The sequence below is a fragment of the Vipera ursinii genome (genome assembly GCF_947247035.1).
Source record: "Vipera ursinii genome assembly, chromosome: 16".
Taxonomy (NCBI): domain Eukaryota; kingdom Metazoa; phylum Chordata; class Lepidosauria; order Squamata; family Viperidae; genus Vipera; species Vipera ursinii.
Window position 1 is genome coordinate 873,671 of NC_139529.1, and position 27,034 is coordinate 900,704.

A 27,034-nucleotide genomic window follows, 5' to 3' on the forward strand; every position below is an offset into this window, starting at 1 on the left:
CAAAGAGGAGCATGTTAACCTAGTCAGAGCAGTTTTGATAAAATTGCGGGAAGCCCACCTATATGTGAAATTATCAAAATGTGAATTCCACCAGGAAAGAATAGACTATCTAGAATATTGGGCATCCAAATTGACGTGAGAAAGTCAGGGCAGTATTAGAATGGGCACCCCACCCCACCCCTGCACAAGGAAGCAATTGCAAAGTTTCCTGGGGTTTGCAAACTTCTACCACCAATTCATCCCTTCGTTTGCCCAAATAGCCCTGACCCTCACAAACTTGTTGAAAATGAGAGGCCCCACCCAGTGAAACCCAGCCAGGCTCTGAAGTGGACAATGGAATGTCAAGCAGCATTTGAGAGGCTAAAGAGGCTTTTTTCTGCCGAACCTGTTCTCTGAACTACGAGCAACTAAGAAAGAGGGTGGGGAAATTCTGGTTTGTGTCTCTGGATGGAATGTGAAGGGCAGGAAGTAATTATGCTGCGAATGGACTGATGGTTCTTCCTTTCCCATGAGGGGCTTGCCACCTGAAACTTGACTGATCTGGAACTGACCAAATGAACTGAGGGGTGGGGTTTTGCTTGGGGACACTTTAAAAATATCAATCTGTGAGAAGATTTTTCAGATCCTGTCTATTATACCTTCTATCATGTCTTAGTAAAAGTTCCTGCTTGGACAATCTTGTCTCCAATTGTCTTTCTTTCTTAAGATATGGATTGGAGTGGGTTCTGACATTTTTAAGGTAAACAGGCTTAATTTAAAGCTAAAGCTTTTCGAAATTTCCTGAGCCTTTCACTCTAGGATTCCAACATTGTGACACATGACACACCTGAGGCAGCTTAGAGGGGAAAAAAACCTGAGTTTGTGTTTATTTTCTTGCTTTGTACTCGATTCCTGTGTCTTTAAGGGTACAGGGAAGGGATTGGGGGGTGCAGTCTTACTACACTGTGTAATAGCTCAGAAGGGAGAGAGGAAGAAGGGCCAACCAGCTAACTCAGGAGTCTACAAACTTAGCAATTTTAAGACCTGTGGATTTCAACTCCCAGAATTCCTCAATCAGCCATGAGGGCTGAGGAATTCTGGGAGCTGAAGTCCACAAGTCTTAAAAGTGCCAAGTTTGAAGACCCCTGAACTAGCTGGTAGTGGTGCATATTAACAAACATGGATAAATTCATCATAGATTTGTCAGTGCAAAGAGAAAGGGATTCAGCAAAGGAATAGCCACCGAAGAAATTAAAACTGGTTCTTTTTTTCTACAGTTTGTAATATTTTATTAGATAATAGAATAAAATACAAAAATACAAAAGCAAATAGGACAGTGGGGAGAAAAAAAGGGAAAAACGTGAGGGGGAGAAGGGAAAAAGAACATACTTCCTGTTGCAGTAGAAGGAAGCATTAAAATTGAACCTCAACTTTTTACTTTTCCATAATATTATAAACTAGCCATTTCTATAACAACACATGAATCTAATCAGTAAAACCCAAAATCCCCCCCTTTTTTTAGTCATCAAATTTTGGACACCTTGCTAAGCACTGGTGGTACTCAAATATTGTCATGTCCTGAAAGTAGTACAATCTGTGAAAAGGTTGGAAAGCCCTGTCATAGGCTACTTCAGCGAATGGCAGAAGGTCAGTCCAGTAGTCTTGGTGGTAGTTAATAAAACACCTCAGGTACTGTTCTAGAACTAAGCTCGTTCATTCTGTACCCCCATTCGTTTAAGGATGATAACTAGAACTCAGGCCCTGATCCATTCCCAAGAGCCCAAAAAATGCTCTCCAGAATTTTGAAATGAATTGGAGCCTCCTATCAGAAATTATTCAATGTGGGACCCTGTGTAAGTGGTATGTGTGATGGAGGAACATTTTTGCCAGGACCTTGGCGGTGGGGATCTTCTGACATGGGATAAAGTGGACCTGTCTTGAAAAGAAGTCGGTCACCACCCAAATACTGTCTTTCCCGCACTTTCTGGCAGTTCTACAATAAAGTCCATAGAAATCTCTCTCCAGGGTGCTGAAGCCTCTGCCACTGGTTGCAGGAGGCCAGGTGTTTTTCCTTGCCTCCGTTTGACTGCTGCGCAGATGGGACAGCTTGCCACATAACTTTCAATGTCCTTTTTAAGGGATGGCCACCTAAATTGTCTCTTTAAAAGGTACAGGTTTTTTACAACTTTGAAGTCCCGCAACTTCGAATCATGGCATGTTTGCATAGTCTTTAATCTCTGACTTGCAGGAACATACAATTTCCCTCTACCCAAGCTAGCCCCTCTCACATTGAACAAAGGTTCTTGTGGCTCAGGAACCATTAATCTTTCTCTGGGGCTTGTTTGAACGCAAGGGTAGTGATGTTACCTAGCAACAGGGCTCCTTTCACCTGCACTCAAGTGGTTACTGGGGCTGCCAGTTGTTATGCTGGGAGCAAGGGTTTAATGATTTTTGCTTTCATACTATTATACTGGGGTAGCCTCAACAAATAAATTCTTCCCCCCTTGGAAGGTAGTAGAGGATGAAATTGAATGGATGTCTTAACACCGGTTCAGCAGAAAAAAGTCAATTTAGATTTTTGAATGCGGCTTGGCATTCCATAGTCCATTTCAGAGGCTGGCTAGGTTTTGTTTTATCCACCCCCTTTGTCTTTAGCAAGTTATTGATGGGGAGAGCGATATGTGCAAAGGAAGGAATAAACTGTAAAGGTTTGCAAAACCCAGAAAACTTTGTAGTTGCTTCCTGGTGCGGGGAGGTGCCCACTCTAACACAGCCCACACTTTTCTGGGTCCATTTCTACCCCCTCATGGGAGATCCAGTAGCCTAGTCAATCTTTTCCTTGTGGAATTTGCACTTTGATAATTTAGCATACAGCTTGGCAGCATGGAGTTTGTTCAGGATTGCCCTGACCAGTTTCATGTGCTCGGCTTTTGTTTTGGTGTAAATTAATATGTTGTCAAGGTACACCAAAAACCCCTTGTATAAGTGCTCATGGAGCACTTTTTTATCAGCTGCAGGGGTCCCTTGCAGTCCAAATGGGAGCACCTTGAATTGAAAGCAGCCCAGGGGACAACTAAAAGCCATTTTCCTCTCATCCCTCTCCTTAATCCTGACTCAGTAGTATGCTTCATGCAAGTCCAGTTTAGAGAATATTTTGCCCTTTGAAAGATGGGCTAGCGCTAGCATGTCCTTCATGAGTGGGATGGGGTACACATTTTCACACACACTGCATTTAACTCTCTATAATCCACACATAGACAGAGACCCATATTTCGTGGTGGCTACTCTAGATCTAGCCAGTTGTATGAAGTCTTGGGCTAGGGTTTTGTGTATGAACTTACCCAACTTGTCAAACTCCCTTGGAGTCATAGAGCTTTGGCTTTGGTAACTTGGCCCCCGGGACAATCTCGATGGGGCAGGCTGTGGGCCTGTGGGGGGGAGTTTGTCTGAACCACTCTCACTAAACACATTGGTTATATCGTGGTACTCTTGGGCTATGCCCTGCTGCAACTCGCCTTTTGAGGTAGCAGCCACCTCTTTGCTGGGTTCCTTACTTGCTTTGTGGCCATGGCCATCCAGTGCTTGCTCCCCCTTTGGGAACTTTAGAAGTCCTTTTCTCCAATCCACCCATGGATTCCATATTTTGAGACAGGTCAGTCCTAGGACTAGGGACCATTCCATCCTGGGTGCCACAATAAAAGTCAGAGTCTCAGAGTGGCTTCCAGTGGTTAGGTCTAGGGGTTTGGTGGCAAAAGTGGTTGGGATGCCCCTGGCAACCAACCCATCTAGTTGACAAAAGGCAAATAATGAATAATGATCCGAGGCAAGTATGGCAGGGACTGCAGCACTTAACCAACTATAAGGGCAGCACGAGGAGCATGGCAAACACCGATGCCTTGTTGGCTGAGGAGCTGAATATCTTCTTCGCCCGCTACGAGGTTAAAAGACCAGACCCCGTAGCCTTTGCTGGCTGGCCTTCTGACTCTCAGCCACTCACCCTGTGTGAATACCAAGTGAGAGCTGTATTGAAGGCTGTGAATCCCAGCAAAGCCGCAGTCCCAGATGGGGTGCTGGGGATAGTGGTCAGGAATTGTGCCGATCAATTAGCAGGGGTCCTGACAAGGATTTTTAACATCTCCTTGCAAATGGCATGTGTACCATTGTGCTTGAAAGCAGCTACCATTGTCCCAGTCCCCAAGAAAACTGCAGTTGAGTGCCTGAATGACTACAGACCTATTGCATTAACATCTGTAGTCATGAAATGCTTTGAAAGATTGGTTCTCCAACATCTTAGGACATGCCTCCCACTGGACTTTGATAAACATCAATTTGCCTACAGGGGAAATAGGTCGACAGACGATGCCATAGCTACTCCTTTACACTCTGTAGCAAGTCATCTCGAGAGACCTGGAAGTTATGTCAGGATGCTTTTTATTGACTAAAGCTCGGCTTTCAACACCATTTTGCTGAGCATTCTTATCGAGAAGCTGACTGACTTGAAATTCTCCCCTGCCATCTGCGATTGGATTCAAGGCTTTCTCAGGGACCGGTTACAAACAGTGAGGGATGGGTCTGCTTTGTCCACCCCCCTGAAGCTTTGCACCAGCTCGCCACAGGGCTGTGTGCTTAGCCCCTATCTGTACTCTTTGTACACATATGACTGTGTATCATCCAACCCATCTACTGCTATAATTAAGTTCGCAGATGATACAATCGTGGTGGGTCTTATTACAGGTGGGGATGAGACAGCATACAGGGCGGAGGTACAAAACTATTCATATGGTGTTGTAACAACAACTTGCACCTAAACATCGGCAAGATGAAAGAGATTGTGCTAGACCTCCAGAGGAAAAAGGAGGAACCTGCCCCACTTTACATTGGGGAGGACTGTGTGGAGAGAGTTTCCTCCTTTAAATTTCTGGGAGTCTACCTCTGCGAAGATCTCACCTGGAAAGTTAACACAACCCAGGTGGCCAGAAAGGCCCAACAGAGACTTCACTTTCTCAGGGTCTTGCGGAAGAACAGGGTAGAACAAATAATGACCCTCTTTTACTGGTCTACTATAGAGAGCGTCCTTTCATATGGTATTGTGGTTTGGTATGCTGGTTTGACAGCCGCGGACAGGAAAGTATTACAGAGGGTGGTGAGCACAGCACAAGACATCGTGGGCTGTCCCCTGACACCACTGGATGACCTCGCCAGGGCTCGTTGCCTTGGAAGAGTGAGGAAGATTCTCAGGGATGACTCACACCCTGGACGGTATCTCTTTACTCTCCTACTATCTGGTAGGAGATATAGGAATACAGCCAGCCGTACCAACAGGCTGAAAAATAGCTTTTATCCGTGGGCTGTTAGGCTTTTAAATGGGATATAATCTCTGTGAACCTATGCATTATTGACTTGGGAGGCCGGTGTGTGGTGTAGTTGGTTCACATGGTGTGGTAGGATGGAGGGTTTGTTGTCACTGTGTGTTGGAGGGAGAGAGCACGGTGAGAGGCTCAGCTAATCTCAATGTACACATGTTGTACTTTGACAATAAAAGTTTATTAAGGTTAATTTTTTTCAGGCGATTCTCCGGTTTTCCTACTAGTTGGGCTTATTAAACATCTGGTGCACCCTGAGTCTAGCAGGGCCTTTAGAGCCATCTTCTTTCCCAAGCTTGGGATTAAAAGTTCTATTGGCATGGTTACTGGCACGAACGGCCCACTTACCAGGGAGCTGTTGTCAAAATCACTGTCAGAGGGTCCTGCATCTTCTTTGTCCATCCTTGAAGCAGCTCACCAGGATGTCTTCTGGCCAGTTGAGACAGCAGGCTAGGAGTCGGAACTCCTCAGTGTATTCTGCTACTAGGGGATGCCCCTGCCTCACTGTTTTGATGTGATGCACCTGGAGCATCAAAATAAAAGCAAAAAAAAAAACCTCCAGTTGAAATGCAATGGAGCCCAGTAGTCTTAGAAAAGGTGCAGACAAGAGAGAAAATCCCTTGGAGATGCAGTGCTTAAGGTGAAAGGTAGCTTCTCCCTACCCCCATTTGTACCCTGAGAAAGACATCCTCACACACACATATACTTTGGGGGAGGGGGGGTCCCCCACCAACAAGGCTTTGGGGGAGTCTCTGGTTGCAAGCTGGTCTGGTCTTGCAAACTTGGAGAGTTGCACAAAGGGAGCACAAACCCCCTCTAGGTTGCTGGGAGAGGGAGAGGAGGAAAGTGAAAAAGAAGAGGAGGAAGAAGAAGTAGCAGGAGGAAGAGGGAGCAAGACCAGGAAGAGGACGAGGAGGCAGAAGAAGAGATAGCAGAAGAAGCAGGCGGAGGGAGAGGAGGAAGGAAGCGGAGCTCAGATATTGCAAACCAGTTGCAAGTGCAGCCATCAGAGGACCTTTCACGGAGCAAGATGGCTTCTGCCCTGCCACTCTCCTGACCCTGCCCAGACCCCTGCAGACTTGCCGCATTCCTGAAGGTGGAAGACACACTTTCAGCACACCTTCAGCTGCGCGGCCTGGTTCCTAAGTGGCCACAGCCCAGTATCAGTCCGGAGACCAGGGGTTGGCGACCCCTGCTGTAGAGGACCAGAGATTGAGAAAGATACAGATCACACATAAAGCCAAGAAAGGAACTTTTAAAAAATACAATAAAATCAAAAGATAGATGTGGCCTTGGGGATACTTGAATTTGATCATTACTAACAGAAGAACTGATTGAAGATACTAAAATGGTGGGAGCTTTAAATGCAAGTCAGTAGAATCCTTGTGTCATGGTTCCGATAGATGAGACCATTCAAAAGAACTTCAAGGCAAAAAAGTTTCATTAAAGAACATCTTTTATTGGCTACATAGTATCAGCACAAACAAAGGCAAACCCAAGACTGAAAGCCCTCCCCCCAAAGGTTATAATGTTACCCAGTTGAACTTCCCACCCCAATAAAGTGTCACAAATCGCATTCCCCTTGCGTGGGCTTTATAATGTGACCTGGCGCCAGTAACTCTCAGGGCTGGCATAGCATCGCTAGCAATCAGGGCTGGCCTAGCACTGATATAGGTCATTGTTAACAGTCAGGGCTGGCATGTCATTGGTGACACTCAGGGCTGACAGGGCACTGATTGCGGTTGGGACTGGCACAACGCTGATAATGGCCGGGGCTCTGCCAACACACCGGGGTTGAAGTCAAGGCTGGTTTAGGTAGTGGGAAGGCAGCATGGCCCCAGCTATGGGGCTAGGGCTTCATCTTGGCTGCAAATGTTCCTGAGAACATTGGCTCTCTCACTCACCAGAGAGCATCTGACGGGTGATTGGCTCCTCTTCTCCCATCTCCAGGCCATCAAACCTCTCTCTCAGATGTTCAGTGGAATGGCTGTGGAAGGTGGTCAAATAATTCCATTCTCTTGACTCATCCCAGATGGCCAACCGCTTAGCCTCCCTCCGCTCTGGCGAGCGGGATCTGCAGGATGAAATCAATGGGAACTCAGCTTCTGCTGCCTTCATGGTGCTCTTCCGTGGTTGAGTCAATTCCAAATGTCAAGTCCCATATAAGGCTCCCTCCTGCTGCAACAATGGCCCCAGTTGACCCACCCAGTCTTTCGGCCTTGCACCGGCCACCAGAGCTAAACTTTCTGCTTGAGCAGTAGCCTGTGTTCCATTTGCTGTGGCAGTTCTGAGGCTTGCAGTCAACTCTTCCTTCTTTTTCATCTTGGTGTCTTCCTTGAGTCTTTGTCATTCTCCCAAAGTTTTGGATAGGCAACCAGGGCTCAGGACCCCAAAAATGTAAAGTACCGTATATACTTGAGTATAAGCCGAATTTTTCAGCCCACTTTTTGGGCTGAAAAATTCCACTTCGGCTTATACTCCAGTCAACAAAAAAACTTACCGAGGACTTGTGCGCGGCCGAGGCTTTGGTGCTACTTTCAGAGCCTTCTCCGCTAATCAGCTGTCTGCCCATCAGCTGTCCATAGGGATGCTGCAAAGCTCTCCTTCTCTAGGCCTTGGACTCCCTCCTGGCTGAAGAGTAGATGAACCAAGCCAGCAAGGAGACAAAATGTTTCTGCAGCTGTTTTTCCTCTCAAGTTTTTTTTTGTTTTTTTAAAGTAATCTCCGAAGGTTATGCCAGAAAATGGAGGACGCTGGGTCTTTGCAAGCTTTAGCTGTCCGCCTGGCTGCCTAATGGAGGACGCTGGGTCTTTGCAAGCTTTAGCTGTCCGCCTGGCTGCCTAATGGAGGACGCTGGGTCTTTGCAAGCTTTAGCTGTCCGCCTGGCTGCCTAATGGAGGACGCTGGGTCTTTGCAAGCTTTAGCTGTCCGCCTGGCTGCCTAATGGAGGACGCTGGGTCTTTGCAAGCTTTAGCTGTCCGCCTGGCTGCCTAATGGAGGACGCTGGGTCTTTGCAAGCTTTAGCTGTCCGCCTGGCTGCCTAATGGAGGACGCTGGGTCTTTGCAAGCTTTAGCTGTCCGCCTGGCTGCCTAATGGAGGACGCTGGGTCTTTGCAAGCTTTAGCTGTCTGCCTGGCTGCCTGAAGGCCGCCCTTTTCAGGCAGTCTGACAGACAGCTAAAACTTGCAAAGACCCAGCGTCCTCCATTTTCTGGCACAACTTTTAGGGATTTATTATTATTATTCCTACTACTACTATTACTACTACTACTACTTCAGGAGTAAAAAGTTGCAGAAAAAAATTCTCTCCTTACTAGCTTAGTTCCTCTACTCTTCCATCTGGAGCCAAGGTAAGATTTTAAAAAGGGATATTGGTTGGAAGGCAGAGGGAGAGTTTAGTTTTAGCATCTAAAAAAAAAGGGGGGGGGAAATCAGCGAGTACATCCCAACCAGCTTTTTATGTTTTTGTTATTGAAGAAATATGGGGGAGGGGGAGGGGTTCTGGGGTGGGTTGGGGAGGGGATAATATTGTAACTTCAATAAAAATTTTCAATAAAAAAAAATATGGCTTTCTGGGGGAAGGTGGGGAGGGCGTTAAGGAAGGAAAGGGTTTTTGGAAGCTCGTCCTGAAGCTGCCTTTTGTGCAAGGGGCCTTTTCTCAAAGCCTAGAGAGGCAGCTTTGTTGCCTCCCCGTAGACAGCTGATGGGCGAACACCAAAAGCTCCAAAAGGCTAGGGAACTAGTCCCAGAACAAAACGGAGACCTGCCTGGCGGCAGAGGCTTGCAGAGCGCGGATCCAGCCTCCGAGGCATGCAGAACGGCGGATCGGCTTATACTCGAGTCAACAACTTTTCCCAGTTTTGGGGGGTGAAATTGGGGGTCTCGGCTTATACTCGAGTCGGCTTATACTCAAGTATATACGGGTAGATACAGTCTTGGGTTAATGTCATGGTTCCGATAGATGAGACCATTCAAAAGAACTTCAAAGCAAAAAAGTTTCATTAAAGAACATCTTTTATTGGCTACATAGTATTGGCATGAACAAAGGTGAACCCAAGACTGAAAGCCCTCCCCCCAAAGGTTACAATGTTACCAAGTTGAACTTCCCACCCCAGTAGTGTCACAAATCACAATCTCCAATTAACTATTTGTGCGGGCTTTCTAACGGAAGCTTTAGCCCACCAAAGTGTTATCAGCAATGACCTTGGTTCCCATAACACAATTCATTGTTTTGACTAAGCTAAAGCACTTATCCCCCTTCCCATTGCGTGGCAACCAAGAACGAAGAAAAAATGGCTTCAGCCATCTTTGTTTGCAGTGTTGACACCTTGATTTTAACAAATAATTTCTGCATTTCTTTACTTTAAAAAAACAACAGTCAAGTGCAAACAAAGAGCTGGACACTAAAACATATAAAGAACAGTTGTAGGAATTGGGTACGTCTAGCCTAGTGAAAAGGAAGAGCAGGACAACAGAATAGCAGTGTTCCAATATTTCAGGGCTGTCACAAAGAAGACGGGGTCAACCTATTCTCCAAAGCACCAGAAGGCAGGAGAAGAAGCAATGGATTTCCATCCCTTAATCAAAAACTAAAACTAAGAAGATACTTCCTGACAGTGAGAATAATTAACCAGAGGAATGTGTTGTCTTCAGAAAATGTGGGTGTTCCATCACTGGAGGTTTTAAAGAAGAGATTGGACAGTCATTTGTCTAGAATGGTATAGAGTCTCTTGCTTGGGCAGCGGGTTGGACTAGAAGACCTCCATGGTCCCTTCCAACCCTGTTATTCTGTTATTCTGAACCATGAGTTGTAGGAAAGAAGATTTTGATAAAGTAGAATTAGTAACAAAGGTGTCATGGAAAGAAAACCTTAAAGGCAAAAGTGGGACTTCTTGAAAAGGCAAAGAAGGGCAAAATCTAAAGAAATAGACATGGTTGAACAGGCAGTTCCCAAGAGCTGAGTTGAGCTGAGACTAAAGGACAAAAAAGGACAAGTACAAAAAATGGAAAGAGGAAAGATCCTTTATTTGCCACCATCCAATCAGAGCTGAAGAAATTTCTTGGATAAGAAGTGAAGTGTCTTCAAAGGAAAACAAGAAAGTCCAGTTGCCTTGTGAAAAAGCATCTTTGGGATGGTTATAACTAGAAGCCAGCACGGGTTTGTTAAAAACCGATCATGCCAAACCAATTTTATTTCATTCTTTGACGAAGTGACTAAATTAATAGACCAGCAAAATGCTGTGTGCTAGACTTCAGCAAGGCATTCAACAAAGTAGACAATAACCTACTCCTTGGTAAGCTAGAAAAATGTGGGATAGACAGCATCACCATCAGATGGATTTGTAACTGGCTGATAAACCATACTCAATGAGTAGTCCTTAATAGTACTACCTCTACATGGAGGGAAGTAAGCAGTGGGGTACCACAAGGTTCCATCCTAGGCCCAGTACTCTTCAATATCCTCATGACTTAGATAAGGGAATAGAAGAAGAACTCATCAAATTCACAGATGACACTAATCTGGCAGGAACAACCAACACCCCAGAAGACAACCTCAGGATCCAAAAAGATCTTGACAGACTTGAACAATGGGCCCTATTCAGCAAAATGAAATTTAATGTGGAGAAAAGCAAAGTTTTACACCTGGGCAGGGAAAATCAAAGATACAAGTATAGATCAGGCAAAACTTGGTTCAAAAACATTAACTGTTAGTGGGACTTTGGAGTCCTATTGATCACTTAAACATGAGCCAGCAGTGTGTAACAGCAGCCAAAAATCCTGGGTTGTATGGACAGAGGCATAGAATCAAAATCATGCGAATTATTAGTATTGCTTTATAAAACCCTAGTAAGACCATACCTGGAATACAGCAACCAATTTTGGTCACCATACTACAAAAGAGATGTTGAGACTGTGGAAAAAGTTCTGAGAAAAGCAACTAAAATGATCAAAGGCCTGGAGACTAAAACATACGAAGAATGGCTGCGGGACTTGGGTTTGGCTAGTCTAAAGAAAAGAAGAATAGCAGTATTCCAGTATTTGAGGGGCTGTCACAGAGAAGAGGACATCAAACCTGGAATTAAGGAGAAACTTCCTAACATCGAAGACAATTAACCAGTGGAACAGCCTGCCTTCAGAAATCGTGGGCATTCTATCACTGGAGATTTTTTAGAAGAGACTAGACAGTCACTTGTCTGAAATGGTATAGGGGGCTGGACTAGAAGACCTCCAATTCTATTTGGATTGATTAAAGTGATATTATTTCACAATGTAGGAACTATTGCCAAGAATGGTCCCCTTCCTAGACCCCACAATAGATGGGATCTGGAGTGTGTTCACTCTAGCTGACCTGACCAGATGGGCAGAAACAGAGAGAGACTGATGGTCCCTCAAATAACCAGACCTGATGCTCTGCAGGGCCTTACAGGCCATAACCAGCTAACTGGCAACCAATGCAGCATGTGAAGCAGTGGGGATATGTGTGCATCCCACAGCCCACCCATCACTGCCCTGTGCCACTTCATTCTGGTCAGATATAGTGTGAGGACCTGCCCCAGCTGGTTCCACAGGAAAACAAGACTCTTGAAATAGACATGTATTGACTTCCAAGTGGATTTCATGGGCAGCCCCAAGATATATTACAGCCCTATTGTAAGGACCCACTTCAAAACCTCATCCCAAGAAACCAGGACTCTTGGAACACTTTCATTCCAAAAGGAACTTTTATTAGGAGAAGCTGACAGCAAGAATAGAAGGCAGGATCTGAGGGTTTCCTGCTCAGATCAATAGGTTAAAGGAGCATCAAGCAAAACCCATCCCAATATTCATCTGGTCAGTTCAAACGAGTCAATCTCTAGGTGTTAAGTCCACTGTGGGAATGGGGCTGATAACAGAGTCCGTTCCCATGCCTGTGAAGATGTTGTTGGGTTCCCACCTTTCCCATCCGCAGCAAGAGATAAGCCAGATGGCCAGAGGCACATTCCTTTCTCACCACAGATTGACATCAATGGGAAACAATTCAAAGAGCAAGCAGAAAAGGCAGAGAGGATACATTTCTCTTAAACAAAGGAGAAATATTGCATTCCATTCTCCTCTCTCTCAGGAGAATGGCAGAATCCACAGAAAGAAGCTAGAAAGGGACAGAACCAATGCCCCCCACTCATATAGGTTCTGATACTTATATTATAACAATCCAGTGGAGAGGTGACCAAGGCATGAGTGACTACTTGAAGACCCAGCCAGGAGCTGTGTGTCCAAGAGGACCCATACATAGTAGATGATGGAGGGTCCCTGGAAACAAAAGAGTCAAATCAAACTTGCAGGTCAAGAAGAAACCAGCATGGCTGCACAAAGATCACTCAGTCAAATTGAAAGACAAAAAGGACAAGTACAAAAAATGGAAAGAGGGACACATAACTAAGCCTGATTATCAGCAGACAGCCAGAACATGCAAAGACGAAGTCAGGAAAGCAAAGGTTCAGGATGAACAAAGACTTGCAACAAAAATCAAGGATAATGAAAAAAGTTTCTTTCAACATATTAATAACAAGAAAAAGGTCAAGGAAACTGTAAAGAGAGAAGAAGGCAAGGAAATAACAAGCAATAGGGAGAAATCAGAACTGCTTAACTCATTCTTTGCATCAGTCTTCACACAAAAAGAAATTATAGCACAACATACCAAAACAATACTGCAAAAAACAAACTGGAAACAAAAAATTAAAATAAGCAAGAAAATGGTAAGAGAACACCTATCTGATCTTGATGAATATAAATCACCAGGACCCGACAGATTACATCCTAGAGTTCTGAAGGAGCTGGCAGATGTTATCTCAGAACCATTGCACCATATCTTTCAAAAATCCTGCAGCACTGGGGAAATACTCGAGGATTGGAAAAGGGCTGATGTGGTTCCCATCTTCAAGAAAGGGGGGGGGGAACAGAAACTACAGACCAATCAGTTTAATATCAATACCTGGAAAGATTCTGGAAAAGTTAATCAAAAAACAGATCTGCGAACAAATAGAAGCAAACAAACTTATAACTGGTAGCCAACAAGGATTTGTTAAAAACAGATCATGCCCAACCAATCTTATTTCATTCTTTGATAAAATGACAAATTAGTAGGCCAGCGAAATACTGTGAACATAGTATACTTAGATTTCAATAAGGCCTTTGACAAAGTAGACCACAATCTACTGCTTGGTAAGCTAGAAAAAGGTGGAATAGACAACATCACAACCAGATGGATTTGTAGCAGGCTGACAAACCATACTCAGTGAGTAGTCCTCAATGGCACTACATCCACATGCAGAAAAATAAGCAGTGGGGTACCACAAGGTTTCATCTTGGGCCCAGTATTCTTCAATATCTTCATAAATGACTTAAATGAGGGAATTCATCAAATTTGCAGATGACACTAAGCTGACAGAAACAGCCAACACCCGAGAAGACAAACTCAGGATTCAAAAAGATCTTGATAAACTTGAACAATGGGCCCTATCCAACAACATGAGTTTCAATGTGGAGAAAAGCAAAGTTTTACATATAGGCAGGAAAAACCAAAGCTATAAGTACAGATTAGGGGAGACCTGGCTCAAAAACAGTAACTGTGAGAGGGACCTTGGAGTCCTAGTGGACGATCATTTAACTATGACCCAGCTGTGTGCAGCAGCAGCCTAAAAAGCTAATACAATCCTGGGTTGTATAAATAGAGGCATTGAATCAATCATGTGAAGTATTAGTACTGGTTTATAAAACCCTAGTGAGGCCACACCTGGAATACTGCAACCAATTTTGGTCACCATATCACAAACAAGATGTTGAGGGTTTGGAAAAAATTCAGAGAAGAGCAACTAAGATGATCAAAGGCCTGGAGACTAAAACATACGAAGAACGGCTGCAGGACTTGGGTTTGGCTAGTCTAAAGAAAAGAAGAAATAGGGGAGACATGATAGCAGTATTCCAGTATTTGAGGGGATGCTATAAAGAAGAGGAGGTCACGTTATTCACCAAAGCACCAGAGGGCAGGACAAGAAAAAATGGTTGGAAACTGATCAAAGAGAGAAGCAACCTGGAATTAAGGAGAAAGTTCCTGACAGTGAGGACAATTAACCAGTGGAATAGGTTGCCCCCAGAAATCATGGGTGCTCCATCACTGGAGATTTTTAAAAAGAGGCTAGACAGTCACTTATCTGAGATGGTATAGGGGCCTGTACTTGAAGACCTCCAAGGTCCCTTCCTATTCTATTCTATTCTATTCTATTCTATTCTATTCTATTCTATTCTATTCTATTCTATTCTATTCTATTCTATTCTATTCTATTCTATTCTTTACTGCCTTCCCTCTCCCACATCATCTTTTCTGTTCAGCCTTGCACTGACATGTCTCATACTTTTGTTCTTTTTTCTTCTTGTTGTTGTTGTTTTTGAATGAGCCTATGGCATTGCCTCTCACCCTTTTCTCACCGGCCTTGAAAGACTTTCTTCTCCCAATCACTGGTGCTCCAGGAAGCAAGTGCCAATAGTCAGGTATCTGAAGAAGATAACTGGAGGGAAGAGGAGAGACTTCTGAAAACAATCCTCCCCTGGGCCCTGAAGGGCTTTGGGGCGGTAACCAGGCTCTTAATTGTACCCTGAAGCCACTGGAAGCAGCACAGCTCATGTGAGTCGCATCCACAACTGTCTGCACCGTTTGGACCAGCTGCAGTTCCAAGTGGTCTTCAAGGACAGCACATTGCAGGGATCTATTTAGGAGGGGACCAAGGCATGAGTCACCATGAGTAAGTCCTCCCAATTCAAGAAAGGCTGTAAGAGCCCTGGTGGTGCAGTGGTTAAAGTGCAGTATTGCAGGCAAACTCTGCCCATTGCCAGGAGTTCAATCCTGACAGACTCAGGGTTGACTCAGTCTTCCATCCTTCTGAGGACTGTAAAACGAGAACCCAGATTGTTGTGGACAATATGCTCACATTTCTAAACTGCTCAGAGAATACCATAAAGCACTGTGGAGCAATATATAAACTCTAAGTGCTACTGTTGCAATTGATGCACAACAAATTTGTGCAAAAGCCATCTTGCCCACCACTGCCACCTGTTCCTTGAACAGCAGTGAGTCCAATAGGAACCCCAAATTCTGCCCAAGCTTTGTCTGAATCAAGAACTAAGAATGAATCAAGAACTCCAGATCTAGGGGGCCTTAAAACCCAAAGCCATTTGGTCTTTACTAGGGTTAGGTCCTCCCCTAGGCACCAAAAGAATCTCAACAGCATCACTTGGTTGGCCAGGGGTGTAACTGATTATCTCCAGCATACTGTTGGTACTTAGGCTTGTGCTAGCAGATGATCTCACCCAGTGATTTTAACTCCAGAGAATAAAGAATGAAAATAGAGGGGGGGTCCTTCTAGGAGTTTCTCTACATTGTGCAAGGATGTGTTTGTTTCACTGGTCTTTCAATATCAAAAAATTGATTTTCTTGCCATTGATCAGTTCGCAGACTGGAGAAACTGACTGTATAATCCTGATTGTGTTTTTAGTTAATCAAGAAGAGCTTGTCAGGGTTATACTCAGGCAGTTTATAGTCTGAATATTTTGCGGGGTCTTCTGAATGTTTTTGACCCAGATATGAAAAATGTCATGCAGAATAATTGTGTCCATGTTTACTCTGACCTAAATGTCAGTGCTCCATATGACTTACTCCAAGCAGATACGCATGGGATCACAACAGTGCTATTTAAGCCTGAAAAGGTAGACTGAAACAGAAATCAAACACAATTGCAACTTTTGCAGTGACTGGGGGTGGGTGGGTGGGGCAACACTTCAGTCCCATTGTTGAAAGGAAGGAATTATTCCAGAGCTTCTGCTGTCAAGAAATGTGATTTGGCAATTCAGAGACAGGACTTCTCTGCACTCCATCCTGGGCCCGTTGTCAACAAAGCTGTTCTGCGGGTAGCTGTGATTATCAGTTGTGGAAAAGGTGCAGGACCTCTTGCCCTGGGACAGGGACCTTTGGACTCCAGCCAATGAACCACCCATCAGCCAGTGTGTGTGTGTGGGGGGGAGGAATGGACAACCTGGCACACACAGACACAGTCAAGAAATCCATACCACCCTAAAATGTATTCATTATGTCACAATTCGTGCTGTCTATTATTATTTTTCTTAAATTGAAGTATGAAAGCAGAGACCTACAAGCACACAGGTAGACATGCACACTCTTCTTCTGCAGATTGTGTAACATTCTGCATGTTGTATATATTTTCTTAATATCCTTATCTTACTCCTGCAAAGTTTTATACATCTATGTATATTTATTATGGTTTTGCTACTCACAAGGAAGGCCTGGGTGTCAGAATCCATTTATATCACATTTCATAATTGTATAGGTAGAACAACGTGCTATTACTGGGGATTCTGCCATCTCTCCGAGGGGGGGGGAGAGGATGGTTACTAAAGCGATTTTCAAACAACAGGGGATGTTTTAACGGGGGAAGGGAGGGGGACAGACAGATCTGGTTTGTATCTTCATTTACAACTGAAAAGGAAAGCAATAACCATAAAACCAAGGAGAGTTCCCTTTCCCATGGAAGGACCTGACACCTAGCAACTGACGACAGCCTGACCAAATGGATGAGGGGAGGGGCTGAAATGGGAATGGTTTATATAGGATTGAAATGTAACCTTTGTCAGATTCTGTCTTGTATTCCCACAATCGATTCCTTCCTAGTAAACATTTTCCTTTTGGACTAAACTTGCATCCAAGAGTTCTTATTTCCTAAGATGTGGATTGAGGTGGGTCCTGACAGTAGACGGAATCTGCTTTAAGAGTCAACCTGGAAGGGAAAACCTTACCGGGGGACTTTGCAACAAATACAAATGTCTGGCGACGAAGCAAGAGAGGAGGGAAGCCCCATGGAGGGGGAGTCTTCCCCCCAAATGGAATCCCAGAGACAATGGGAAGCTGAAGCAGCATATTCCCCCGGGGAAGAAGCGGTGGAGCAGTACGACCGAAAACCCCGGTGGTCGATGGGCGTTGGAAGGAAAAGTGAGTGGGAAAAGGCTTCGGGAGGAAAGACCCTGAGGCGTAGTAACCACCAACCGGAATGGAGGCAAGAGATGGAGAGTTCCCTGCACGCCAGCGAGGAGGAGCGGATCCTGGAAAAGGCCATTGATCTGATGAAAGCAACCCTGAGTTCACTGAGGGAGGAGAGAGCTGAAAATCGCAACCGAGGCAGCGCCTGGGGACGCAACTGGAAAGGTAACGGAGGGGATCCAACACCTGAAACCCCGGGGCCATCCAATGGAACAGGAATTGCTGCCTCAGCAGTACCCACCCACCCAGAACCACAGATGGGGACCAGGATGAGGAGCGATACCGGCCACGGCGCAGACAACGCTCCAGCCAAAGATTCCCACCCCTGGAAGTCAAATTCAAGGGGGAGCCATCACGACTGGGATTTTTCCTAACCCAAGTCCTCAGCTACATGGAAGAGTACAGACGGGACATCCCCAGTGACAAAACACGCATCCGAATTGTGCAATCTGCCCTGGACGGGACGGCTGCAGACCGGGTGGTGAACTTGCATGACTCCAACGCCCCAGAACTCAACGACTTCAACCGATTCATGTCATCTTTGAGGCGACGGTTCGAGGATCCTTTGGCTGACCGTAAGGCCCGGGAGAGAATCAAAACGGTGAGGCAGGGCAGGCGAGCAGTGGCTGATTATACCCAAGAATTCCGAGCCATTGCCAGCAAGCTGAACTGGCCAGAAGACATCCTCCTTAGCCACTTCAAAGACGGTCTGAACTACGACCTGTATGATGCTTGCCTGCCTCGAGGAGACCCACCCCACCTCGACAACTGGTACATCCTGGCGGAGGAAGTGGAAATAGACCTACTGAAGAGACACCGCAGAGGAAAACCATGGGGCCGCCTGCCACCCGAGCAAACACGCGAGGGGGAAAAACCACCAGCCACAGCCAAAAAATCAACAAGTTGCTTCAACTGCGAGAGAGAGGGCCACCGTGCTGCAGAATGTCGTTCAAAAGCCCCCCCACGAAAACCAGAGGCATCATCCTCCAAGAAGCCGGGGAAGCCCCAAGGCAACACAAAAGAATCTTCCATGAAGGGGACAGAGGCTGTAGAGTCCACAATTCCTGCCACGAACTGGGACTGGACTCCGGCCTGCACCGCAGGGACGGTGGACAACTCGGAAGACAGCTCAGAAGGAGAACCATTGGTAAGTGGACCCCTTCCACCCATACTTAAGACAGTGACTATATTAGCTTCCCCTATACCTGAAGCAGCCAAAATAAAAGCTCTGATAGACTCTGGGTGCATCCGCTGCCTTATCAGCCCAACGCTGGTGGAGAGATTGAGCATCCCAGTGAGGAGGCTAAAACATCCAATCTCTTTTAGTCAATTAGATGGGACAATAGCAGGGGGAGGACCAGCCACCCTAGCCACTTTACCAATCCACCTATCACTGGGGCCCCATGAGGAGGACATAACGTTTATAGTGGCCCCAGGCATGGAATGCCCAATGATCCTAGGACTGGAATGGCTGAAGAAATGGAACCCTGGGATAAACTGGAGGACAGCAGAACTCAACTTCCCAAAGGGGGGGCAGAAGAACCTAGACTCCAAAAGCACCCCCCCAACCCAGAGGGAGGAGACAGCAGCAGTGGGGAAAGAGAAGGGATTACCAGAGATACCGGAGGAATACAGGGACCTGGCTGAGGTTTTCAGTGAGGAAAGAGCAGATGAGCTTCCCCCCCACCGCCCCACAGACTGCACCATAGAATTCAAACCTGGGGCAAAACTCCCAAAACCCAGGATGTATGCCATGAGCCCAAGGGAAATGGCAGAAATGGAGAGATTCATAAAGAAAAACTTAGAGGATTTATTGAGCCTGCCAAACCCAAAGTGGCCGCCCCGGTTCTGTTCAGGGAGAAGAAGGATGGGTCCTTTCGTTTGGTTGTGGACTATAGAAATTTGAACACAATTAGTGAATGTAATCTGTACCCCCTTCCCCTAATGAAGGATATGTTATCCCACCTATCGAAAGGAAAGATTTTTACCAAACTAGACCTGAGGGAAGCATACTACCGTATTAGGATTAAGGAAGGAGACGAATGGAAGACTGCATTCAACTGCCCAATGGGGTGCTATCAATTCAAAGTATTGCCATTCGGACTGCAAGGGGCCCCCGCAGTCTTTATGCAATTAATTAATGACGTGCTGAGAGAGCACCTATATAAGGGGGCCCTGGTTTACCTCGATGACATCCTTATCTTCACAGAAACCAAAGAGGAACATATCAAACTAGTCAGAGCAGTCCTGAAGAAGTTGCGAGCTGCCCACTTATATGCTAAATTATCGAAGTGTGAATTCCATCAGGAAAAAATCGACTACCTGGGATATCGCATATCTCCAGAGGGCATCGAAATGGACCCTGAGAAGGTCAGGGCAGTACTAGAGTGGGCACCCCCCCACACACGGAAGCAATTGCAAAGTTTCCTGGGGTTTGCAAACTTCTACCGCCAATTCATCCTCGCATTTGGCCAAATAGCCATGCCCCTCACAAATTTGTTGAAAACGAAGGGGGGGTCACCCGTGAAACCCAGCCAGCCTCTGAAATGGTCAATGGAATGTCAAGCAGCATTTGAGAGGCTAAAGAGACTTTTTTCTGCTGAACCTGTCCTAAAACACCCAGATCTCGACAAACCTTTTGTAATACAGGCAGATGCGAGTGATGTAGCGGTAGGAGCCGTACTATTACAAGAAAATGATGGGGGGACATTGCAACCATGCGCATACACATCCAGAAAACTCACAGAAACAGAACAACGCTGGCCAATATGGGAAAAAGAGGCATTCTCGTTGAGGTGGGCATTACTAACATGGCGCCAATTTTTAGAAGGAAATAAAATACCTTTCCAGGTCTGGACAGACCACAAAAATTTGGAAGCACTAAAAACGCCCAGGAAGCTCACTCCTAAGCAAGCCCGCTGGTCCCAACATTTTCACCGATTCAATTTCACTCTCAAACACTTACCGGGGGGGAAAGAACTTCCTTGCAGATGCATTATCCCGCATGCCCCAATATAACAGCACAAGAGTTACTGACTTTAAACCACTTGTACCGAAACAACAACTGGCAGCACCAGTCACCACCAGGGCACAAGAAAAAATGAAGCCGAAGGTAGATAGCCAAACTGGAATAGAATTCAGGAAATCTTTGGAAAGTGATGAATGGTTCCAGAAAAATAAACATGTGTGCACAATTAAAGATGGACTGCCGTGGGTGGGGGAGAAGCTATATATACCTGCCACACAGAGAATCAATTTCATGCAACTGTGCCCTGATACAAAATCAGCAGGACACTTTGGCTTTGTAAAAACCTTACACTTAACTAAAAGGCAATTTTGGTGGCCATCTATGAAAAAGGACATAGAAAGCTATGTGGGTAGCGGTCAAATTTGCGCGATGGCCAAAAGACTGCAAGGGAAACCGCCAGGTCTGTTACAACCGGTGGCAAACCCCTCAGCCCCATGGAAAGAAATAGCCATGGATTTTATCGTAGAACTGCCAGAAAGTAATGGAAACACCGTAGTCTGGACTGTCACAGATCTGTTCTCTAAGCAAGTACACTTCATACCTTGCCAAAAAAATCCCGACTGCAAAAGCATTAGCAAAACTTTTTGTACAGCATATTTACAGATTGCACGGGGTACCACAACGCATCATATCTGACAGAGGGGTGCAATTTACGTCGGCATTTTGGAAAGAATTTTTATCCCTCTTAGGAACCACCCAAGGACTGTCATCTAGTCACCATCCTCAGACAGACGGAGCTTCTGAAAGACTTAATAATATACTTGAACAATATCTGAGATGCTATATTAATTTTCAGCAGTCCGACTGGATGGACCTACTGCCTTTTGCAGAAGTAGCATATAATAATGCAGTCCACTCAAGCACAGGTTACACTCCTTTTCAAGTAGCTACAGGCCAGAGTTTCAACCCAATACCAGAACTAACCCCAAAAGAACCGGTTATCCCTGATCTGAAGGAATGGATTGCTCAATTACAAAATACATGGCCAATCGTTAGGAAAGCGTTGGAAGATGCCAGAAAAGCATACAAGACACAGGCAGACAAAAAAAGAACCGATCCCACACCATTTAGGGTAGGAGAGATGGTATATTTATCCACAAAATACCTGAAATCACTCCAACCCTGTAAAAAACTAGGACCAAAATATATTGGACCCTTTCCAATTAAAAGAATCATAAACCCAGTAACAGTTGAATTAGAACTACCCAAAAATCTTAGACGAATACACCCAACCTTCCACTGCAGTCTATTAAAGAGAGAACAACAATCTCCACTACGAGAAAAAATCCCACCACCACCACCACCCCCCATCATGGTGGAAGGAGAACAACATTTTGAAGTGAAAGAAATCTTAGATTCCAGAAAACACCATGGAACGATACAATATTTAGTGGCATGGAAACACCTCCCCTCCTCAGAAAATGAGTGGGTTAACAAACTCCATGTTAAAGCACCTAAGTTGCTTAAGAGGTTTCATACAGAATATCCAAACAAACCAGGCTAACATTTATATGTTTTCTTTCCCCACAGATGGACTCATCTTTTTTCTGAAAGGAGAGCCGAATGTCAGAATCCATTTATATCACATTTCATAATTGTATAGGTAGAACAACGTGCTATTACTGGGGATTCTGCCATCTCTCCGAGGGGGGGGGAGAGGATGGTTACTAAAGCGATTTTCAAACAACAGGGGATGTTTTAACGGGGGAAGGGAGGGGGACAGACAGATCTGGTTTGTATCTTCATTTACAACTGAAAAGGAAAGCAATAACCATAAAACCAAGGAGAGTTCCCTTTCCCATGGAAGGACCTGACACCTAGCAACTGACGACAGCCTGACCAAATGGATGAGGGGAGGGGCTGAAATGGGAATGGTTTATATAGGATTGAAATGTAACCTTTGTCAGATTCTGTCTTGTATTCCCACAATCGATTCCTTCCTAGTAAACATTTTCCTTTTGGACTAAACTTGCATTCAAGAGTTCTTATTTCCTAAGATGTGGATTGAGGTGGGTCCTGACACTGGGTTTCTTCAGGTCATTCCAGTTTGCTTCCTGTCCTTTTGAAATCTTGGGTGTGGTCAGCACTGGCCTTTCAACCAGATGTTCACATCTGTTTGGAGCAGAACTTTCAGAGGAGGGAGGACCAGGCTTGGGCCATTCCACTAGAAAGTACCAACAAGTTCACCACTGGCTGGAGTTACACTTCTGTGATGTGAGAGTTTTGTGCCTGTATCAACACTGTTAAACACAGTGACTGATGGAGTGCTACAGCATCCTGACCAGAAATTGACTAGCTTCCCCAAAGGAGAAAGGAACGCCACTGGTGTAAAGGTGCTACAAGCTTATCCCTTCCCACATCTAGCGTATAAACCAGTGAAGTGAGAGGGCCTCAAACAAAGGGAAGAGGAAGGATGTGCACCCTGAATGACCCAGGGCTGTCTTCTGATGCTTGCCTCCTCCTCCTCCTCCTCCTCCTCCTCCTCCTCCTCCTCCTCCATAGCTAGGGATCAGGGCTAGTTGACTGAAGGCCAGCTATCTCTCCTGGAGCCTTTAAGCAGAACTTCCCATGACGGGCAAATCATTTCATGACATGAAGCCACTTGGTGTAATGACCGATTTTTATTCAGGGACTGGACAGAATTGAATTTGCTTCCTAAGATGAGCACTTTTCTCAGCTAAAGTTCTTTCTCAGAAGTGGTTGAATTGTTAAAACAGACCATCCTCCAGCTCTCAGCAATATACCTTATGGGTATAGACAGGGACTCCTCCCTCTGCTGTATTCAGAACTTCAAAAGTCGTGGGTGCTCCACCACTGGAGGTTTTCAAGAAGAGACTGGACAGCCACATATCTAAAATGATATAAGATCTCCTGCTTGTGCATCCCCATGTATAGAAGACTTCCAGGGTCCCTTTCAACTCTGTTATTCTGTTTTTTCTAATGATATTATTTCTAATAATAATAGAGCTGGTCTGGACCAAGAGGATTACATGCATCCAACTGGAAGGCAGTCAGCATGTCCTTGGGATAGACCATGAAGGAATCATTATGTGAAGTGGCATCACAGCATGAAATCAACTGTATTTGGCATATAGTAGACAAATCAGTTTACAGGGATGTGTTTGTATAAATGGAACTATTTCTGCTTGTGGGTATTTTTATCCCATTCTCTCTATTTCTAGACAGTGGAAGCTCTGCCAATAACCGGGCTGGGGATTCTGCTTGGGGAACAGGACAGGTATGTTTTATTACAACCAAACGATCCAAACCCCTATTTTTTTAAAGCATAACCATGTGAAAGTATCTCCCCAAATTCAAACTTTGTGACCCAAACCTGTCTCTCTCTAAAATTGGCTGTGCCAGAAAAGCTCTCTGCTTCATTCAGGCATTTTGTTCTTTAGGAACCGGCTGAAGCTCTTCCGGAAGGGCCAGAATGTGAGCCCAGCCGACATGTACCGGTGGAAGCTCTCCTCCCATGAACCTTGCAGTTCCACTTGCACCACAGGTGAGCAGCCCCCAAAGGGCCTGCACGGGGAACCCTTGGCCAATCTACTTGGGAAGGTCATTCCATCCTCCACCTTTAGTTGCACAGGCTTTCAAGGAGAGCAGATGCACCATGGCAGGTTCCAATCATGGAAGCAGCCACTTCTGTGTAGAGCTTGCGACAGGACAAAGGCAGGGAAAAGTTCTTGTGGCCCTATTGCCCAAGGAGGTACACATACACAGTTGTGTCTTTCTATTAAAAGCCAAAGCATCTTCACTGTGTAGGCCAGTGGCCCAGAATGTGTCTATATGTTGGAAATGGATCCAACACAGCCATCTGATCTGAAATATTTCACTGTATAAGGAACAGTACTTGGGTCATGCTTAGAGGCAATATTTTCTCAAGTTGCAGCAGCTTGAGTGAGTTTTTACCAATTATCTTAAGAGGTGTTAGATTTAAGAAATCATTGTCGATTTCAAAAAAGGCAGGCACAGCCACACACCTCTGGGTATTAATGATTCACCTGTGAAGGTGATTAGCAGCTTCAGGTTTCTGGTATGCAACTAGCTTGGTCACTCAACAGGGAGACACTGATGAAGCGGGCACAGCATCGGCTGCCTTTTCTGCATGAGAAAAGCACACCTTCCTTCTCCTGTCCTGACCACTTTCCATAGAGGGACGGTCGAGAGCATCCTGTCGTATTGGAAGCATCCCTGCTTCAGACAGGAAGGCAGTGCAGAGAGTGGTGAGGATGGCAGAAAAGATTATTGGCAGTTCTCTCCCTTCTCTCCAGGACATGGCATTACTGTATATGGTGATGCTTGAGCAGGGTCCGCAGGATTGTCTGGGATGTTACACATCCTCTTCATGACATGTTTTCCTGGTTACCTTATGGAAGGAGGCTTATCTTACCTTATATCTTTTATCTTATACAGTATCTTATCTTATAATCTTGTCTTATCTAACTTATCTTTTGTCTTGTCTTATCTTCTTATCTTTCTGTCTTGTCTTGTCTTACCATCTTACCTTATCTTACCTTACCTTTCCCTCTTATCTTGTCTTGTCTTGTCTTATCATCTTACTCTACCTTATCTTATCATCTTATTTTATCTTATCATATCTTACATTGTTTTCAGACAGAACTGAGGTCTGTGAATAATTCTGCCGACCAGAAGTGGTGAATAAATTTGCTTAGAGTACAAATCCAGCCTCAGAATTGTTTTCAATGAAGAATTCCTGTTTTCTGTTCTTCAAGGACAGCCCACCTGTCTGTTGTCTGTTGTCTGGGAACTACCAGATGCCTCAGGAGCAGGAAACAAGCCCCCCTCTTTCTGACTTTCCCTGCAACCACAATTTAAAGGCAAACAGCCTTTAACTCAGAAGTCCCACTGAGTCTTTTAGACAAACAGCTTGTGGAAGATGTCCCTTTCTTTAATTTTACCAGCCCCCTTTTAAACCTCCAAGTTAGCCATCACCATAGAATGTGGGTTAGTTAATGCTGGTCTTCTGTTCTATGCCATCCACAGCTCCTAGGCCCAGAAAGGACACAGCTTCTATCTAACTGCATTCGCTATGTCATGCCATTGAAGATTTAAACAACTCAGCTTTTGCCCAGGATGGAGTCTCAAGTACCCTTAACCCTCCCTTAACCCTCCCTTCCCTAAGCAGTGTGGGCCAAAGCAGGCTGTTTGCTTCTAAGGGGCTTTGATCCTTGGCTGGTTTCATGGATGAGGGAATGGCATCCTCCTCTACCTTTACCTGTGCAGTGGCCTAGCTCAGTGGTTACGATGCTGGGCTGGTCAGCTGGAAAGCCACAGCCTGGGTTTGAGACCCAAGTGTTGCATAATGGGTGGATTCGTGTGATCCATATAGTGATGGAAATTTATTTTATTTATTTATTTATTTATTTATTTATTTATTTATTTATTTATTTATTTATTTATTTGTTTGTTTGTTTGTTTATTTATTTAATTAAATTTCTATACCGCCCTTCTCCCAAAGGACTCAGGGCGGTATACAGGGCAATAAAATAGTACATACAAAAGTTAAAAGTAAAATTAAATTAATTTTAGCCCTAACAATAAATAGTTAAAAAACCCAAACCCTTAGTCCAGGCCGGCCTGTTCAAACAACCAAGTCTTCAGGTCACGGCAGAAAGAGCGAAGGTTGGGAGCCATCCGGAGCTCAACAGGCAGTTGATTCCAAAGGACTGGCACGCCCACAGAGAATGCTCTCCCCCTGGGGGCCGCCAGCCAGAAATCCCTGACCGACGGCACCCTGAGGAGGCCTTCTCTGTGGGAGCGCACAGGACGAAGGGAAGTTGACGCCGGCAGCAGGTGCTCCCGTAGGTAATCCGGACCCATGCCATTTAGGGCTTTATAGGTCATCACCAGCACCTTGAATCTCACTCGGAGGGCAACTGGAAGCCAATGCAGCTCGCGGAGGAGAGGTGTTACATGGGAGTATTGGGAAACCCCCATCACAACTCGCGCGGCCGCATTCTGCACCAGTTGAAGCCTCCGAGTGGTCCTCAAGGGCAGCCCCATGTAGAGAGCATTGCAGTAGTCTATCCGAGAGGTCACGAGCGCATGAGTGACTGTACAGATAGGGCCGCAACTGGTGCACCAGGCGAATCTGGGCAAAAGCCCCCCTGGCCACAGCTCCTACATGGTCTTCCAAACGGAGCTGTGAGTCAAGGAGGACACTCAAGTTGCGAGCCCTATCTACGGGGGGTAACTCCTCACCCCCCATAGTTAAAGATGGAACGAACTGAAATGTCTCTTGGGCAGCGAGAATCAGAGATGAGTACCATCCCCAAGTCAGTCACCACTCCCAGTGGGATAACATAGACAGGCCGTGAGAGACTTGAGGGGGAATGTTGAGAGGGAACACTTTGGCAGGACAAGACTCTGACAAAGAAGGCTCCCCCCCCCGGGAACCCCAGAGAGCATGAATTCTCTGGCAGATGGGACCTGCAGCAGGCCTCCTCTACCAGGCCTGATGTGGGGTACAGCTGTAATTGGGGAGAGGCAGTCCCTCAGACAACCTGGTACCAATGCCACACTGTAAATTAGACCTGGAAGCAAACTGGCCTAG

General features: G+C 45.5%; 1 protein-coding gene across 1 annotated transcript in view; it reads left to right on the top strand.

Moving 5' to 3' along the window:
* ADAMTSL2 (ADAMTS like 2) overlaps positions 1-27,034 on the top strand; it is a 111,474-nt gene that overhangs the window by 71,196 nt on the left and 13,244 nt on the right. The window contains exon 12 of the mRNA XM_083375290.1: positions 23,856-23,959. Coding sequence (XP_083231416.1) covers positions 23,856-23,959 — 104 coding nt within the window. The remainder of the gene's footprint in view (positions 1-23,855; positions 23,960-27,034) is intronic.